Below are 18,154 nucleotides of genomic sequence, written 5' to 3' on the forward strand. Positions count from 1 at the left end.
GTGGAACTGAAATACATATAAATTTTAATGAAGTTTTTACAAAAAACAATGGCATCATCAAAACATCAAAACACTTTTTTGGTAGTATTTTCTTTTGTTACAAAACCACTGTACCATATGCACTCTAAAGCTACCCTGTACACAGATCAGGCTTAGGTTTCCCCGGATGAAAATCGTCACACTAAAATCATCTTTATCCCTTTTGTTGTCCAGTAGATGTAAATCTGTATGGCTCAGGTCTGATCCCTGCAGCAACAAACACTGAATTTTTCATTTTCAGCAGGCATCTGACCTATGCCATACAGACTTAGAGAATATTTTTAGATTTTGTGTAAACAGTCAAGGAAGATGATTAAAGTGCAAAGACAGTTTTAGGGAAACATGGCCCTGAATGAATATCACAATATATTCATAGATTCTTTTTTTGTTATGCTCTTCCTTTTAGTGACCGCCTGTAAAATACATCCAAGACTTAGTGCTTCTAACAAGGTTGATGGAGTTATATACACGTATGTGTGTCTCCTTGTTGGCTGGCTGTTTTTAGCTCTGCCTTAGCAACAGTGGTCATGCAGTTTTCTCTTGTAACATTTGTCCTTTGTTTAATTTGAATGATCAGATCTTCCATCTGTGACCTTTTGTATCACCTTTTCAAAATTTGGTTAAATTCAGGGCACGCAGACTTCCTCATATTCATCACAGCAGCATGCCTTTTCTGTATTGTTTCCTCTGAGACATGTTCCTTGACTCTACACTTTTTACTGTACATTATCTAAAATCCAAAATGCACTGTGCCCTGTGCCCTATAAAGTGAACAGAATAAGAAATATTTTTGATGTACCTGTCTGAAGTAAATGCTTTTATGGCAAAGTGACAGCCACAAGCCTCCCAGAACTGAGTCAGAATACTAATTTAAACTATATCAGATTCTTCTCTCTGATTTTGTATTAGAAATAAGATCTGACTGACGTATGCCACTGTGGGTTTCCTGAATCCAACATTCAAATTCCAATATATTTCAGGGCTTGTTGCCTACTAGCTGTACATGCTACACTTACAGTTACATAAGTGACTAATTGTATACTATAGCTGTGGCATAGGGACCTTGGAATGCAATATTAAAATCAGATTTCTATCCTCCTTGCAGCGAAGACCTGATTAATTTGCAATTCACACTTTGTGTTACAACAGCATTAAGAGGGTATAACCTCCACCTGTAATGAACTCCTGTTCTTTGTGTAAATTCAGCATATTCTGAACCAGTCTTACGGCATTACATTCCCTTGGGACAGTGAGCGGGTCATCTCTGTGTGCACAAAGTAGGTCTGGAGCTCTCCTTTGCCCTTGACATTGATGATGCCTCTACAAGAGCACATGTAGCCCAGAGTAAGGAGAATGCGACTTGTCTCCTCCGTCACCTACAGGGAGAAGCAGATGGGTAACGTCAATTTTGCTTATCTTACACAGCTGAATTAAATTCCTGCAGGCAAAAGAACCCTCTGCTCTCTAAAGAAATACATTTGTAGAGGCTGAGAGAAACATCTGCTCACCATTAATTCATAAGTAACAATCTCTCACCAGACCTCGATTGTATTTTACCAGACAAAATCAGAATGTAACTTGGATATAAAGTGTTGTCAGTTTCATTCAAGATTGCCAAAATATCTGTGTTAAGTAGAGCTGCAATCACTGGTGCCTCCCATCACACAGGATGGGAAATATCTGTGCTACCTTGGAATAACTTCCGTATTATTGCCTCTGCACATCTTAAAATATCAACAGGCAATCTTGGAATGCAATTGAAAGCAGCTCTGCAGTTGTGCTGCACTGCACAGCAGATGGCTCTATCAAATGTGCACTAGCTGTGAAGTGTAATACAGCCCTCTGAAGACTGAATGATTCTCACAGCTACATGCCATGCAGGTGAAAAACCATTAGATCTTATCAGTGCCCAGGCAGCGTGAAAATGTAAGATTTGAAGATGTCACATGATGTTGAAATGACGTGATGTCCTTGCTGTTAAAAATAGCATGAGCAGAGACAAGCAGAGTTTAATCTTTTCAACATTCATACTGACATTTGAAATGTCTTTTATAAAAATGAAGTACTGCTGCTTTAAAAGAAACAGTCAACTTCAGACACAATGTGATGGTTAACAGATACAAAGACTTCTCAAACTGGTTTGCTCTTGAATGTGTCATTGTAAACAGCAGCAGCGCCTGGAAAGAAAAATGGCTCATGGTATGTCACTAACAGTTCAGTGGCTTAAGTTGACCCCAGGAATGGTATGCCGCACGTCAAATGGTGTGCCACTAGTGATTCAGTGGCATAAGGCGATCTTTCAGTGTCAGAAGCTGTCTGCGGAGCGGTATGCTGCTGTGTTCCATCAGCACATACAGTTTCCAAATGGCAGCTTTCCCTGTCAGACTGTCACAACACGACCACCCCATGATACTGTACTGTAAATGTATATTCTTTCTGTTTTAGTTGTAGTGCAATATAGCGCCGCAAATAAAGGAATTTATAAATTCAAGTAAAGTCGGTTGTGTTGTTGGGATATGTGCAAAGCTTTTGTAATGACTGAAGTGATTTTATATTGACATTTTCATTCGTATATACCAAGCCCCCAGGAAGTACACCAGGCTCAAATGCAAATTTTACACAGTGGCCAAAAGTGGAATTGCACCGTCCGGGTCCTTCATGTGATGCCCACGGGCTGGAATGACTTTTCCCCATTGACTTATATTGAAAAAGAGATGTCTGTAAAGAAGTGGAGAATTTTTTGTGAGTGTCAAACCCCTTGCGAAATGACTCATTTCACTATTTAGATTTAAGCCATCCAGTTAGATAACATTTGTAAAATCTAAAAGAGCTGAAAATTTTTACTTTTTAGATCGCCATTCAAGCTAGGGAAGCACTAAACCAGAAGTCACTCCGTCGACAGAAGTTACACAGTCAGGCAGGCCATACTTGGCCGCCTAATGTCTGGTGCACATGCCTCATGGGCCCAGCCTTCATGGCTGCTCCAGACTTTCTTTAATACATCCATGCTATGTACCCTTCTTTAGCAAACACGGCTATTGTTACCCTAGCCACTGTAGCCAGTCTGACTAATTGATGACAGAAATTTACAGCCAAATAATAATAATTATATTATTTTTGGCATGTCTACCTTCAATTGTAGAATTAGATCACACTGTACATCATATAATATGCCAAGTCGCAGCACATTAACGGGGCATAATTATTGCATATTTGTTATTCACCATAAATTACTGTGATGAGTAACTGTCGTGGCATAAGTCGATCGATACCAGCAGGCATCATTTAAAAATAATAGACAGGATATTTTCTCACTATGATCTATCTATGAGAAATGACAGTGTGTACTGATTACACCTAATGTAGTTTTACTGTAAATTACAACATTGGCTTGAGTGTGCAAATAATGTTTCATCAGCCAGGGGAGTATTTTTGTGTATTTCAGTGGCCTATGCTATATATCAGCATAGGCCATTGGATCAATGTAAAATTGCATAATCTGGGTCCTTGATGTAACATAAGTGTTTGAAATAAATGAGGGAACATATTTTCAAGTTCCTCTATGAAATAATTAAGACTATGAAAAATGCTGAAAGCTGTGGGATTTAGTGGTCGCTATTATGAATGAGATTATTGACTGTAAGTTACCCCCTCAAGGTTGATGTTACATAATTTGCAGATTCCAGGCAATGTTGTAATTTACAGTAAAACTACATTAGGTGTAGACAGTACACAGTCATTTCAGAAAGATAGATCCTAGTGAGAGAATATTTTGATGTGTATCATTACTAAATTATGCAGTACAAAATGGTCTTTTCCACATCACGACGATTGCAACCTGGTACTCATTCAAAGTATGCTGAATAATAAACAATATGCCATACTTATGCCCAGTAAATGTGCAGCGACTTGGCATTTTATCGTTAATCATGCCAAAAATAACAATTATTATTAGTTAGCTCAAAAGTTCTGTTACTGATTGGTCAGACTGACTATGGTGACTGGGCTAACATTAGCCATGTTTGCTAAAGCAGGGTACAAAGGCAAGGAAATGCTGATATAAAATCACTTTACTGTTATTACAAAAGCAACTGACTTCAGTTCATACTGTCCTTTATTTCTGGTGCAATGTTGTGCTACACTGTCAATAAAGACAGGAAACAAACATTTACAGTACAGCATCATGAGGCGGTCCTGTTGTGATGGCGTGACAGGGGAAGCTGCCGTTTGGAAAGACAGTGCTGGTGGAACACAGCGGCATACCTCTCCGGGGACGGTTTATGCCTCTGAAGGATCTGAATGGAGCTGAACTGCTGGTGGCATACCATCAGCCGCTTTTTCGATCTTAGCCTCACTCGAAAATGATCAGTGTGTGTGATATTCTTTATTTTTTTATTCTCTACATATCCCATGAAATTTTAGCCTCAATACATCTCAATACATTTCTGCTCTGCGTGTGACTCAGCCCTAAGTCTATTCATCAGTGCTGAAGGACAGTGTATGTGAGAATGAGCTAAGAAAAGAAAAAAAAACAATTAGCAATAAACATGTCATCCAGTGCAACAGTTAAGCACTACAAGAAGGCATTTGAAATTTGATTAAAAAAATTTAAAAAGTTCATTTAATGTAACAGTCATGCATAAGGCCTCAACCAGACAGCATGTTTTAGCAGCCTGGGGCAGCTTTTGTAAAAGTTTTCAATAACAGTGGAGCATTTTGCACACTGCTTTTGCACTGCTGAGCGCGGTGTTTTTCCTTGCATTTTTTGCAGGAGCACCAGAGGCTTTAACAAAAAAGGCAGTGCAGTGTATTTCGGGTTTTCAGCCCGTAAAACATGGGTCAGGGTCTAATTCCTAAAATTTTCAGTGCAGCTTATCAAAAAGATGCTGTTCAATGCAACATCTTAGAGTAAATGAATGATGACAACAAATTAATTTGCCATCAATATAGTAGTTTCTAAACATTTGAAATGTAGCATTTTAGTTTTCACAGTTAGAAAACGTATATTTAGTGAGTTAGACACTGATGGAGCAGCGCTGTTGTACCTTTTTTTTCCTAGGCTTTTCGTTCTACCAAAAATGTTTTGTGCTGGTCATGGGGTACATGGCCACTTGGACTTGGAGAGCCACTTATGTATGTGGTAGTTTATGGACAACAGAGGAGCTCTTTGGCACAGAGAAAAACAGTATCAGGTATTGGCAACACAGATGATACTTGTTAGGATCAATTCATTGTTGTTTTTTTGGACTCTTCTTGGGATGTGTTGACAATAAGAAAAACAGACAATATCACCGTATACACTTTTATTACCTGTATTTTTCCCAGGACTCCAGTACTGTCCATTCTGCTGGCTACATTCACTGTGTTCCCCCAGATGTCATACTGTGGCTTCTGGGCTCCAATGACTCCAGCTATCACTGGACCATGGTTAATACCTTAAAAAGGACACAAAACAATCAGTGAACATCCCAGATGAATCTGTACCATGTTTACAAGGTTACAGATAGTGACATTTTCAGAATTCTCTTTTTTGATCTGAATTGGAAATTACAATACGCAGAACACCGTAGAATTTGGAGCACACTAAAAAATTCCAAATGTAACTAAAGTGAATGTCATATTGTATCAATACATTTTTTTACAAGTTGAATTTTTGATATTACTGATCAGTTATTGAGTGCAGTTCCAAAAGGCCTTTGGCAACAGACCTGCTTTCAGGATAAACAAAGCTTTTCACAAGATTTCAGCAGAACATGAGATGAAGTAGAAGCTAAATGCAGCTGAACTCTTAATCCCCAACACTCTCAGCACCTCTGCTGAGCAGGCTCTGGGGCTTTTCACAGTACTAAGAGGACACCTCTCCGCTCCGGCTTCTGAGTCAATTTTCAGATTGTGGGAAATTGCGGTCTGCACACACAGGCACACTGCCAGTGGTTTGGTCCAGTCCCAGTGGGTGGCGACTTGTATCCCTCTCTGGTGGGATGTTTTAGGCCCGCCTAGAAGCAGTGGGGGATGTTCAGTCACACGCACGCACACTGCTGAGTTAATGGGGCATCCCATGCTGCGATCTTCACAGACAGGTTGAAGGTATCGAACTGCGACTCTTACCACATGCTGGGACCTGCCCGCAATGCTTTCCTGTCTTTCCTCTTCAGTTCTCCCTCTATGCTTTAGTCATTCTCTCTGTCTCACTCTCCTATTAAGTTGCCATGACTATACCCATGTCTTGCTGCAAACATGAGTTTTATTTTCTTGTTATTTTGCCGTGCATACTGGTGCTCTAAAAATAGAAAGGCTACATGTCGCTGTCAGAACATTTCATGTCAGTGAAGCATACAGTTAGTCATTCAAGCTATTCATTTTAAGAAGACTCTGTTCCACGTACCAAAGATCCAGTTGAGTGACTCTAAACAGAATAATAAGATATGATTACTGCTCAGCCAATAAGGGTCACAGCTGTCATATTTTATCTCATTATCTGCTGCATTTTGATGTCTGAGACAACTATTAAGTATAAAAAATGGTGTTAATACACGATGCAGTCACCTTTTGGAAACAGGCAAACTGTTGCAGTTAACTGTGGCTTTAAAGTTTTAAATTGCTAAAAAAAAACCCAACTTCAAACTCACTCTTAGAGCACTTTGTTTATAAATGCAGCTTTTTGCGTAACTCACCAACTCTCAGTTTGAAGTCATTGAAGGAGTGTTTGTTGATAACATCCAGTTTCCCCACCAAGGCAAATGCAAACTCCACCATGGTCCCTATGTGCATGTACTGCCTGTCATGCTCCTGGGAAACAGTGAGGAAACAGAAACAGTTAACTCATTCAATTCTCATTTAAAGAAGTTGTGTGAGTTGAAGATAAAAAAATTATAGAGAATGATTTTAAAGTATGTGTGTAAGGAGCTTACCTGTGATGTGTACTCCGGCCCAGGTGATGCATTCAGCCCAGTAGCAGCCATATAAGTACTACCAATAGTCTTGATCTTTTCCACACCACTGAATTTAGGTTTGGACAGTAGCTGTGCACACAAGTACAACCACAATACACACAACAGCTAAAACAAATGAGACCGCGATTATAGCAGAAGTGTTATTTCATGCTGACATTTTTAGAGAATGCATGTATATATGTGATGCAGGGTATGTATTTAAAAGAAGCATTAGGTTTTTTTCTTTCTCCTGTTAGTGAAAGCCTCTCAAAATAGTTCATTGTGTCCAAGCTACAAGTCCAGTGTCTTTTAATTGATCTTGTAATTTATTCTTTTATTCTGTCTTGATGGTGTTCAATTAGGTTATTATTACTATTATTTTGGTGTTTACTGCACATATTCTTTGAATTTTATTTACTCTAATTAGTATGGGTTGTCATTGTTATTTTTGTTTTGTAATTGTTTCTTGCCTGTTTAATTTGAATTAAAATTTTGTCTGGCCTTAGTTCGGCATTATTGTTTGATTGTTGTATTTAGTATTGTTGTTACTATTATTATTATTATTATTATTATTATTATTATCATCACATACAGGAAAATCACCCAGTTTGTCTCTAGCATGCGTGTGCACGTGTAGAATGCTCTAGAGGTTGCAAGAGTGACGTTTATTTACCTCATCAAAATCAGCAATGATTTCGTTGAGGAGCCTGAGGCACTCTAATCCTTCTTTGTTGACGTCAGATTCAGTGTAGAACTCTTTAAAGTCTGGGATGGAGGCGAACATGACACACACCAGGTCATAGGACTGGTGGTAGAGATCCTGAAAGACAAAATACAGACATTAGTTCAGGACTTAATATAGATGAAAAACAGCTTCTGATGTTTTAAATACATGTCCAGAGTTTTCTACATATAGTTATGCTTAGAAACACCTGACTTTATTGACTCTAAAATCCATAAGACCATCACTTTGCTCCTGGATCATGTTCAAGTGCAAGAATAGCGTCATTCTCTTCTTCATTCAGAATTTCTGCAGCAGAAGCATCATTCCTCTTTAACCCCCTTTATCCTCCAGGATATCACATCTTTTAAACTTCCTAAAATGTCAAACTTTTACTTTTCACAGTTGACTTTGTGAGAAGCACTTGGGGGATAAAACAGGATTCAGGATGATAAAGAGTCTCAGAGGAAAGTCAGCAAATTCCCCTAGACTCTCCCCAAATGCTTTGTCATCTTTATAGGTAATTGATCATTTTATTGCTACATTTTGAGTGCCAGTTCCATCTGAAAAGTTTTAGCACTGAATATCTGGAAAACAGCCAGTGATTTAATTTACAGTCTTTCCCAGTCACCTCAAATCACTTTTAAACTCCCTTTAACAACTTTGAATCTTTGTTGAACATTCTGGGTTTGGATGCTTAGTGTTTTCTGCATAAACTCTCGAATTAGACATCACATTGAAGGGCTCAGGATAAGGATTGCCTCAGGTAACCAAAATGCCACATCTGGCTAGTAAATCTAGCAATTCACTTGCCCCACTGGCAAGTGGTAAAAAAGGATAAGCACATTGTTTTTTTTTTTTGATGGAGCTGATGATGGAAGTAGCAAAGGAGTAAGCCACTGTGCCTCTTTCTCATCTCTATAGAGAGTTGCACATGCAAAGTACCAATCAAAGGCAGCGGATGAAGACGGCGTTAATGGGCTGAAGCACATGCAGACATTGCAATTATCCTGGAAACGGGTTTAGTTGGGTGGAGTTAAAAGATGTTGACGGCACTCCCACTATGTATCGTACAGTTTTAGAGCAAGGTGGACAAAATGGTTGTGTTTCATGATAATTAACTTTAGTCTTTGTTGTTATTTGATAACCACTTAAAAATAAATGGAAATGATGAGAAAGTTGATTTCTGGCCCACTTGCTTAACTGGGAAAGTAATGGCAAAACCAAAAAACCCCAAAAATGTTAAACCCTGGATTCTGAAATAGTTTTAAATCAGCATGTCTTATGATATCAATACCCATCCTGGTTTTTGAGTGGATTAAAATGAACATTATTAGCAGGCATAAAATACATACATAGTTTAGATCTATTGTATTGACCTGAAACGCAGATTATCTTTAAAGAAAGCTTCTTCTGCAATGAATTAATGTAATGGACCTTGGCATATTGCCACTGGTGCTGCTAGACCTCTGTCAAACCACAACACATCTGTTCTGCAGCTGTTTGTCAAAACAATATTTGCATGGTCCTTCATATCTGTAATGGAAAGAAAGCATAAGTACCTACCTCATTCTTCCAGTTGCGTGCCAGGAAATGTTCTGCAACGTGTGCCGGCAGGACATTTTCCAACAAAACACGGTTGAGGTTCTCCATGGTTTCAATCTCCTCACACTCCTTCTTGAATTTGTTCTTCCACAGAAAGTCTAACCTACAGTAATATTCATTCTGTTACAAGAGGACACAGAGGTGAAGAGACTGAAGGTACAGCTGTACAGCTTGCTTCCATCAAGTCACAGAGAAAAAGAGAAAAAAATATGGAATCCACCAAAACTTAAAGATAGAAAAGAAAATACAACATTGAAAAGAACAGGCTCTATTTTTTTGTCACATTTGCAAAACATCACACAATTTCTATCAATAGAGACAGGAATAAAGTGTTTTATACGGCTTTGGATAAATCACAATTGGAAAGCTACAGAAAAACATGAACACTTTTCCAAGACGAACACTACAAGATTTTTCCAGGAACAGTTTACTATGCTCTGACGTTGTAATGATTTTTAAAATGTCATATAATATACAATAACAATTTGAAGATTTTAACAAACATACTACACTACTATGATTTTTTTTAATGACATGAGTTACTTTGACATTTTTATGATTTTTTTGGATGACATCATAAATTTTGAATTTTTTTTTGTGAATTATTCGTGACATATACTACTTTTTTTTTTGACTCTAAACAACATACTATACTTTGATGTTTTTAATTTTCTTTCTTATAATATGATTTTTTGTAATGCCATACTATGCTGTATAATTTTTTGAACCACATACTATATCATAACTTTTTTTTAAACAGCATTCTATACTATTGTGTGTTTATATTTTTTTTGATGCGATACTATACAGTGGAATTTTGTTTTTTTTCTTACGACATATGACATTTTGAAGATTTCCGTAAAGACATTATATCATGGCATTTTTATGATTTTCTTTTTTTGGACAACATACTATACTATGACATTTTTTATGATTTTTAAATTCATTTTATACAATGAATTTTTAATAAAAAAACTTTGACACTGTGACATTTTTATGATTCTTTAATGAAATACTACCCAATTTAGTTTTTATGATGTTTCACACGCTATACTATGTCTATATTTTTTTTTTTTATTAATGACAAACTATAATATGACATTTTTAAGATTTTTTTTATAGATATTCCTTTTTTATGATATTTTGGATGACTTACTAGTATTAGTTTTTTATGCTATTTTAGATGACATACTATAGTATGATTTTTTGGGGTTTTTTGGCCTTTTTTCGACATGCAATGCTATAAGGTGTCTCTACAAGATATAATATGCAGGTTTCAGCTGTTTTTTTTGACATGTCATAATCTGAGATTTTTTGACACATGATACTATGTTGTTTTCAGACATTTTTTTAACATGCTATATTATGATGTTTTTGGCCTTTGTTTACGCATGGGATAGTATGAGGTGTCTCTAAAAGCTATAATACACGGTTTTCAGCCATTTTTTTCAACATGTCAAAATTGGCAGTTTTTGAGTCATGTCATTTTCAACAATTTTTTCAGCATGCTATATTATGATGTTTTGTCCTTTTTATCGACATGCTATACTAAGGCATGTCTCTACAAGCTATAACATGCGGCTTTCAGACGTTTCTTTGATAGTGTCACTACTGCACTGAAAACCGCATAAAATAGCTTACAGAATCAAGCCATGGTATACAATCTTACAAAAAGCGCCAAAAACACGTATGTAGTATGTCGAAAAATTTCATGGAATACTATGTACCAAAAACAGCTGAAAACCACATAAAATAGCGTGCTAACACATGCCAACATAGAATGATGCAAAACCAGACAAAAGCAATATGATACTACATGTTGACAAAATGATGAAGAGTATGACAAAGAATGTCAAAATATGACATGTCCCAAAAAAAGCTGAAAACTCCTGAAAACAGCATAAAATAGCATGCCAAGACAAGCCATATCATAGAATGTTGCAAAAACGTCCAAAAACACCATAATAATGCATGTTGAAAAAATGACCGAAAAGGCAAGGCTATAGTATGGCAAAAAGTGTCAAAAATTACATGTCCCAAAATCAGTTTAAAACACCTCAAAACAGCATAAAATAGCACCCAGAGAGACGCCATAGCATAGGATGTTGCAACAACGTCCAAAAACACCATAATAAGGCACATTGCAAAAATAACCGAAAAGGCAAGGCTATAGTATGGCAAAAAATGTCAAAAATGACATTTCCCAAAAACAGTTTAAAACACCTCAAAACAGCATAAAATAGCGTGCTGTGGCACGCCATAGCATAGAATGTTGCAAAAACGTCCAAAAACACTATAATAATGCATGTTGAAAAAATGACCGAAAGGGCAAGGCTATAGTATGGCAAAAAATGTCAAAACTGACATTTCCCAAAAACAGTTTAAAACACCTTCAAACAGCATAAAATAGCGTGCTGTGGCACGCCATAGCATAGAATGTTGCAAAAACGTCCAAAAACACCATAATAATGCATGTTGAAAAAATGACCGAAAAAAATGTCAAAAATGACATTTCCCAAAAACAGTTTAAAACACCTCAAAACAGCATAAAATAGCGTTCCGAGAGACGCTATTGCATTGAATTTTGCAAAAACATCCAAAAACACCATAATAATGCATGTTGAAAAAGTGACTGAAAAGGCAAGGCTATAGTATGGCAAAAAATGTCACAAATGACATTTCCCAAAAAACAGCTGAAAACACCTCAAAACAGCATTAAAAAGCATACAAAGAGACACAATAGCATACATTGTTGCAAAAAACGGCCAAAAACACTATAAAAATGCATGTTGAAAAAATGACCGAAAAGGCAAGGCTATAGTATGGCAAAAAAAGGCAAAAATGACATTTCCCAAAAACTGTTTAAGACACCTCAAAACAGCATAAAATAGCACCCTGAGAGACGCCATAGCATAGGATGTTGCAACAACGTCCAAAAACACCATAATAAGGCACATTGCAAAAATGACCGAAAAGGCAAGGCTATAGTATGGCAAAAAATGTCAAAACTGACATTTCCCAAAAAACAGCTAAAAAAACCTAAAACCAGCATTAAAAAGCATACAAAGAGACGCAATAGCATACATTGTTGCAAAACGGCCAAAAACACCATTATAATGGATGTTGAAAAATGACCAAAAGGCAAGGCTATAGTATGGCAAAAATGTAAAAATGACATGTCCCAAAAACAGCTGAAAACACCTCAAAACAGCATTTAAAAGCATACAAAGAGACACAATAGCATACATTGTTGCAAAAAACGGCCAAAAACACCATAATAATGCATGTTGAAAAAGTGACTGAAAAGGCAAGGCTATAGTATGGCAAGAAATGTCAAAAATGACATTTCCCAAAAACAGTTTAAAACACCTCAAAACAGCATAAAATAGCGTCCCGAGAGACGCCATAGCATAGGATGTTGCAAAACATCCAAAAACACCATAATAATGCATGTTGAAAAATGACCGAAAAGGCAAGGCTATAGTATGGCAAAAAATGTAAAAAATGACATGTCCCAAAAACAGTTTAAAACACCTCAAATCAGCATAAAATAGCGTCCCAAGAGACGCCATAGCATAGAATGTTGCAAAAACGTCCAAAAACACCATAATAATGCATGTTGAAAAATGACCGAAAAGGCAAGGCTATAGTATGGCAAAAAATGTCAAAACTGACATTTCCGAAAAACAACTGAAAACACCTCAAAACAGCATAAAATAGCGTGCTGAGACGCCATAGCATAGAATGTTGCAAAACGTCCAAAAACACCATAATAATGCATGTTGAAAAATGACCGAAAAGGCAAGGCTATAGTATGGCAAAAATGTCAAAAATGACATTTCCCAAAAAACAGTTTAAAACACCTCAAAACAGCATAAAATAGCGTAGAGAGACGCCATAGCATAGAATGTTGCAAAACGTCCAAAAACACCATAATAATGCATGTTGAAAAAATGACCGAAAAGGCAAGGCTATAGTATGGCAAAAATGTCAAAATGACATTTCCCAAAAACAGTTTAAAACACCTCAAAACAGCATAAAATAAGCGTTCGAGAGACGCTATTGCATTGAATTTTGCAAAAACGTCCAAGAACACCATAAAAATGCATGTTGAAAAAGTGACTGAAAAGGCAAGGCTATAGTATGGCAAAAAATGTCACAAATGACATTTCCCAAAAAACAGCTGAAAACACCTCAAAACAGCATTAAAAAGCATACAAAGAGACGCAATAGCATACATTGTTGCAAAAACGGCCAAAACACTATAAAATGCATGTTGAAAAAATGACCGAAAAAGGCAAGGCTATAGTATGGCAAAAAGGCAAAATGACATTTCCCAAAAACTGTTTAAGACACCTCAAAACAGCATAAAATAGCACCCTGAGAGGCGCCATAGCATAGGATGTTGCAACAACGTCCAAAAACACCATAATAAGGCACATTGCAAAAACGACCGAAAAGGCAAGGCTATAGTATGGCAAAAATGTCAAAATGACATTTCCCAAAAACAGCTCAAAACACCTCAAAACAGCATTAAAAAGCATACAAAGAGACGCAATAGCATACATTGTTGCAAAACGGCCAAAAACACCATTATAATGGATGTTGAAAAATGACCAAAAAGGCAAGGCTATAGTATGGCAAAAAATGTAAAAAATGACATGTCCCAAAAAACAGCTGAAAACACCTCAAAACAGAATTTAAAAGCATACAAAGAGACACAATAGCATAAATCGTTGCAAAAAACGGCCAAAAAAACCAAAATAATGCATGTTGAAAAAATGACTGAAAAGGCAAGGCTATAGTATGGCAAGAAATGTCAAAAATGACATTTCCCAAAAACAGTTTAAAACACCTCAAAACAGCATAAAATAGCGTGCCGAGGGACGCCATAGCATAGGATGTTGCAAAACATCCAAAAACACCATAATAATGCATGTTGAAAAATGACCGAAAAGGCAAGGCTATAGTATGGCAAAATGTCAAAATGGCATGTCCCAAAAACAGTTTAAAACACCTCAAAACAGCATAAAATAGCGTCCTGCACGCCATAGCATAGAACGTTGCAAAAGCGTCGAAAAAACACCATTATAATGGATGTTGAAAAAATGACCAAAAAGGCAAGGCTATAGTATGGCAAGAAATGTCAAAAATTATATTTCCCAAAAACAGTTTAAAACATCTTCAAACATCATAAAATAGCGTACAAAGGCACGCCATAGCATAGAATGTTGCAAAAACGGCCAAAAACACCATAGTAATGGATGTTGAAAAAATGACCGAAAGGGCAAGGCCATAGTATGGCCAAAAATGTCAAAAATGACATTTCCCAAAAACAGTTTAAAACACCTCAAAACAGCATAAAATGGCGTCCTGTGGCACGCCATAGCATAGAATGTTGAAAAACGTCCAAAAACACCATAATAAGGCACGTTGCAAAAATGACCGAAAAGGCAAGCCCATAGTATGGCCAAAAATGTCAAAAATAACATTTCCCAAAAACTGTTTAAGACACCTAGAAACAGCATAAAATAGCGTTCGAGAGACGCTATTGCATTGAATTTTGCAAAAACATCCAAAACACCATAATAATGCATGTTGAAAAAGTGACTGAAAAGGCAAGGCTATAGTATGGCAAAAAATGTCACAAATGACATTTCCCAAAAAACAGCTGAAAACACCTCAAAACAGCATTAAAAAGCATACAAAGAGACACAATAGCATACATTGTTGCAAAAAACGGCCAAAAACACTATAAAAATGCATGTTGAAAAAATGACCGAAAAGGCAAGGCTATAGTATGGCAAAAAAAGGCAAAAATGACATTTCCCAAAAACTGTTTAAGACACCTCAAAACAGCATAAAATAGCACCCTGAGAGACGCCATAGCATAGGATGTTGCAACAACGTCCAAAAACACCATAATAAGGCACATTGCAAAAATGACCGAAAAGGCAAGGCTATAGTATGGCAAAAAATGTCAAAAATGACATTTCCCAAAAAACAGCTCAAAACACCTCAAAACAGCATTAAAAAGCATACAAAGAGACGCAATAGCATACATTGTTGCAAAAACGGCCAAAAACACCATTATAATGGATGTTGAAAAAATGACCGAAAGGGCAAGGCTATAGTATGGCAAAAAATGTCAAAAATGACATGTCCCAAAAAACAGCTGAAAACACCTCAAAACAGCATTTAAAAGCATACAAAGAGACACAATAGCATACATTGTTGCAAAAAACGGCCAAAAACACCATAATAATGCATGTTGAAAAAGTGACTGAAAAGGCAAGGCTATAGTATGGCAAGAAATGTCAAAAATGACATTTCCCAAAAACAGTTTAAAACACCTCAAAACAGCATAAAATAGCGTCCCGAGAGACGCCATAGCATAGGATGTTGCAAAAACATCCAAAAACACCATAATAATGCATGTTGAAAAAATGACCGAAAAGGCAAGGCTATAGTATGGCAAAAAATGTCAAAAATGGCATGTCCCAAAAACAGTTTAAAACACCTCAAAACAGCATAAAATAGCGTCCCGTGGCACGCCATAGCATAGAACGTTGCAAAAACGTCGAAAAACACCATAATAATGCATGTTGAAAAAATGACCGAAAAGGCAAGGCTATAGTATGGCAAGAAATGTCAAAAATGACATTTCCCAAAAACAGTTTAAAACACCTCAAAACAGCATAAAATAGCGTGCTGTGGCACGCCATAGCATAGAATGTTGCAAAAACGTCCAAAAACACCATAATAATGCATGTTGAAAAAATGACCGAAAAGGCAAGGCTATAGTATGGCAAAAAATGTCAAAAATGACATTTCCCAAAAACAGTTTAAAACACCTCAAAACAGCATAAAATAGCGTGCTGTGGCACGCCATAGCATAGAATGTTGCAAAAACGTCCAAAAACACCATAATAATGCATGTTGAAAAAATGACCGAAAAGGCAAGGCTATAGTATGGCAAAAAATGTCAAAAATGACATTTCCCAAAAACAGTTTAAAACACCTCAAAACAGCATAAAATAGCGTTCCGAGAGACGCTATTGCATTGAATTTTGCAAAAACATCCAAAAACACCATAATAATGCATGTTGAAAAAGTGACTGAAAAGGCAAGGCTATAGTATGGCAAAAAATGTCACAAATGACATTTCCCAAAAAACAGCTGAAAACACCTCAAAACAGCATTAAAAAGCATACAAAGAGACACAATAGCATACATTGTTGCAAAAAACGGCCAAAAACACTATAAAAATGCATGTTGAAAAAATGACCGAAAAGGCAAGGCTATAGTATGGCAAAAAAAGGCAAAAATGACATTTCCCAAAAACTGTTTAAGACACCTCAAAACAGCATAAAATAGCACCCTGAGAGACGCCATAGCATAGGATGTTGCAACAACGTCCAAAAACACCATAATAAGGCACATTGCAAAAATGACCGAAAAGGCAAGGCTATAGTATGGCAAAAAATGTCAAAAATGACATTTCCCAAAAAACAGCTCAAAACACCTCAAAACAGCATTAAAAAGCATACAAAGAGACGCAATAGCATACATTGTTGCAAAAACGGCCAAAAACACCATTATAATGGATGTTGAAAAAATGACCAAAAAGGCAAGGCTATAGTATGGCAAAAAATGTAAAAAATGACATGTCCCAAAAAACAGCTGAAAACACCTCAAAACAGCATTTAAAAGCATACAAAGAGACACAATAGCATACATTGTTGCAAAAAACGGCCAAAAACACCATAATAATGCATGTTGAAAAAGTGACTGAAAAGGCAAGGCTATAGTATGGCAAGAAATGTCAAAAATGACATTTCCCAAAAACAGTTTAAAACACCTCAAAACAGCATAAAATAGCGTCCCGAGAGACGCCATAGCATAGGATGGTGCAAAACATCCAAAAACACCATAATAATGCATGTTGAAAAATGACCGAAAAGGCAAGGCTATAGTATGGCAAAAAATGTCAAAAATGACATGTCCCAAAAACAGTTTAAAACACCTCAAAACAGCATAAAATAGCGTCCGAGCACGCCATAGCATAGAACGTTGCAAAAACGTCGAAAAACACCATAATAATGCATGTTGAAAAAATGACCGAAAAGGCAAGGCTATAGTATGGCAAGAAATGTCAAAAATGACATTTCCCAAAAAACAGCTCAAAACACCTCAAAACAGCATTAAAAAGCATACAAAGAGACGCAATAGCATACATTGTTGCAAAAACGGCCAAAAACACCATTATAATGGATGTTGAAAAAATGACCAAAAAGGCAAGGCTATAGTATGGCAAAAAATGTAAAAAATGACATGTCCCAAAAAACGGCTGAAAACACCTCAAAACAGCATTAAAAAGCATACAAAGAGACGCCATAGCATAGAATGTTGCAAAAACGTGCAAAAACACCATGATAATGCATGTTGAAAAAATGACCGAAAAGGCAAGGCTATAGTATGGCAAAAAATGGCAAAAATGACATTTCCCAAAAACTGTTTAAGACACCTCAAAACAGCATAAAATAGCGTCCCGAGAGACGCCATAGCATAGGATGTTGCAAAAACGTCCAAAAACACCATTAAAATGCATGTTGAAAAAATGACCGAAAAGGCAAGGCTATAGTATGGCAAGAAATGTCAAAAATGACATTTCCCAAAAACAGTTTAAAACACCTCAAAACAGCATAAAATAGCGTCCCGAGAGACGCCATAGCATAGAATTTTGCAAAAACGTCCAAAAACTCCATAACAAGGCACGTTGCAAAAACGACCGAAAAGGCAAGGCTATAATATGGAAAAAGTATCAAAAATTACATGTCCCAAAATCAGTTTTAAA

At 36.6% G+C, this 18,154-nt stretch overlaps 1 protein-coding gene across 1 annotated transcript in view; it reads right to left on the bottom strand.

Moving 5' to 3' along the window:
• Nucleotides 1-7: 7 nt before the first annotated feature.
• The window catches only part of adcy2a (adenylate cyclase 2a), a 116,408-nt gene continuing 98,261 nt past the window's right edge, over nt 8-18,154 (bottom strand). The window contains exons 22-27 of the mRNA XM_042490759.2: nt 9,259-9,417; nt 7,645-7,791; nt 6,951-7,061; nt 6,714-6,828; nt 5,350-5,474; nt 8-1,415 (exon numbers count right to left, since the gene is read on the bottom strand). Of these exons, the coding sequence (XP_042346693.1) occupies nt 1,263-1,415; nt 5,350-5,474; nt 6,714-6,828; nt 6,951-7,061; nt 7,645-7,791; nt 9,259-9,417 (810 nt within the window). The 3' untranslated portion in view covers nt 8-1,262. The remainder of the gene's footprint in view (nt 1,416-5,349; nt 5,475-6,713; nt 6,829-6,950; nt 7,062-7,644; nt 7,792-9,258; nt 9,418-18,154) is intronic.

Source organism: Plectropomus leopardus, chromosome 11, assembly GCF_026936395.1.
Source record: "Plectropomus leopardus strain MGB_pleo_1.0 chromosome 11, ASM2693639v1, whole genome shotgun sequence".
In the NCBI taxonomy this organism is placed as follows: Eukaryota; Metazoa; Chordata; class Actinopteri; order Perciformes; family Serranidae; genus Plectropomus; species Plectropomus leopardus.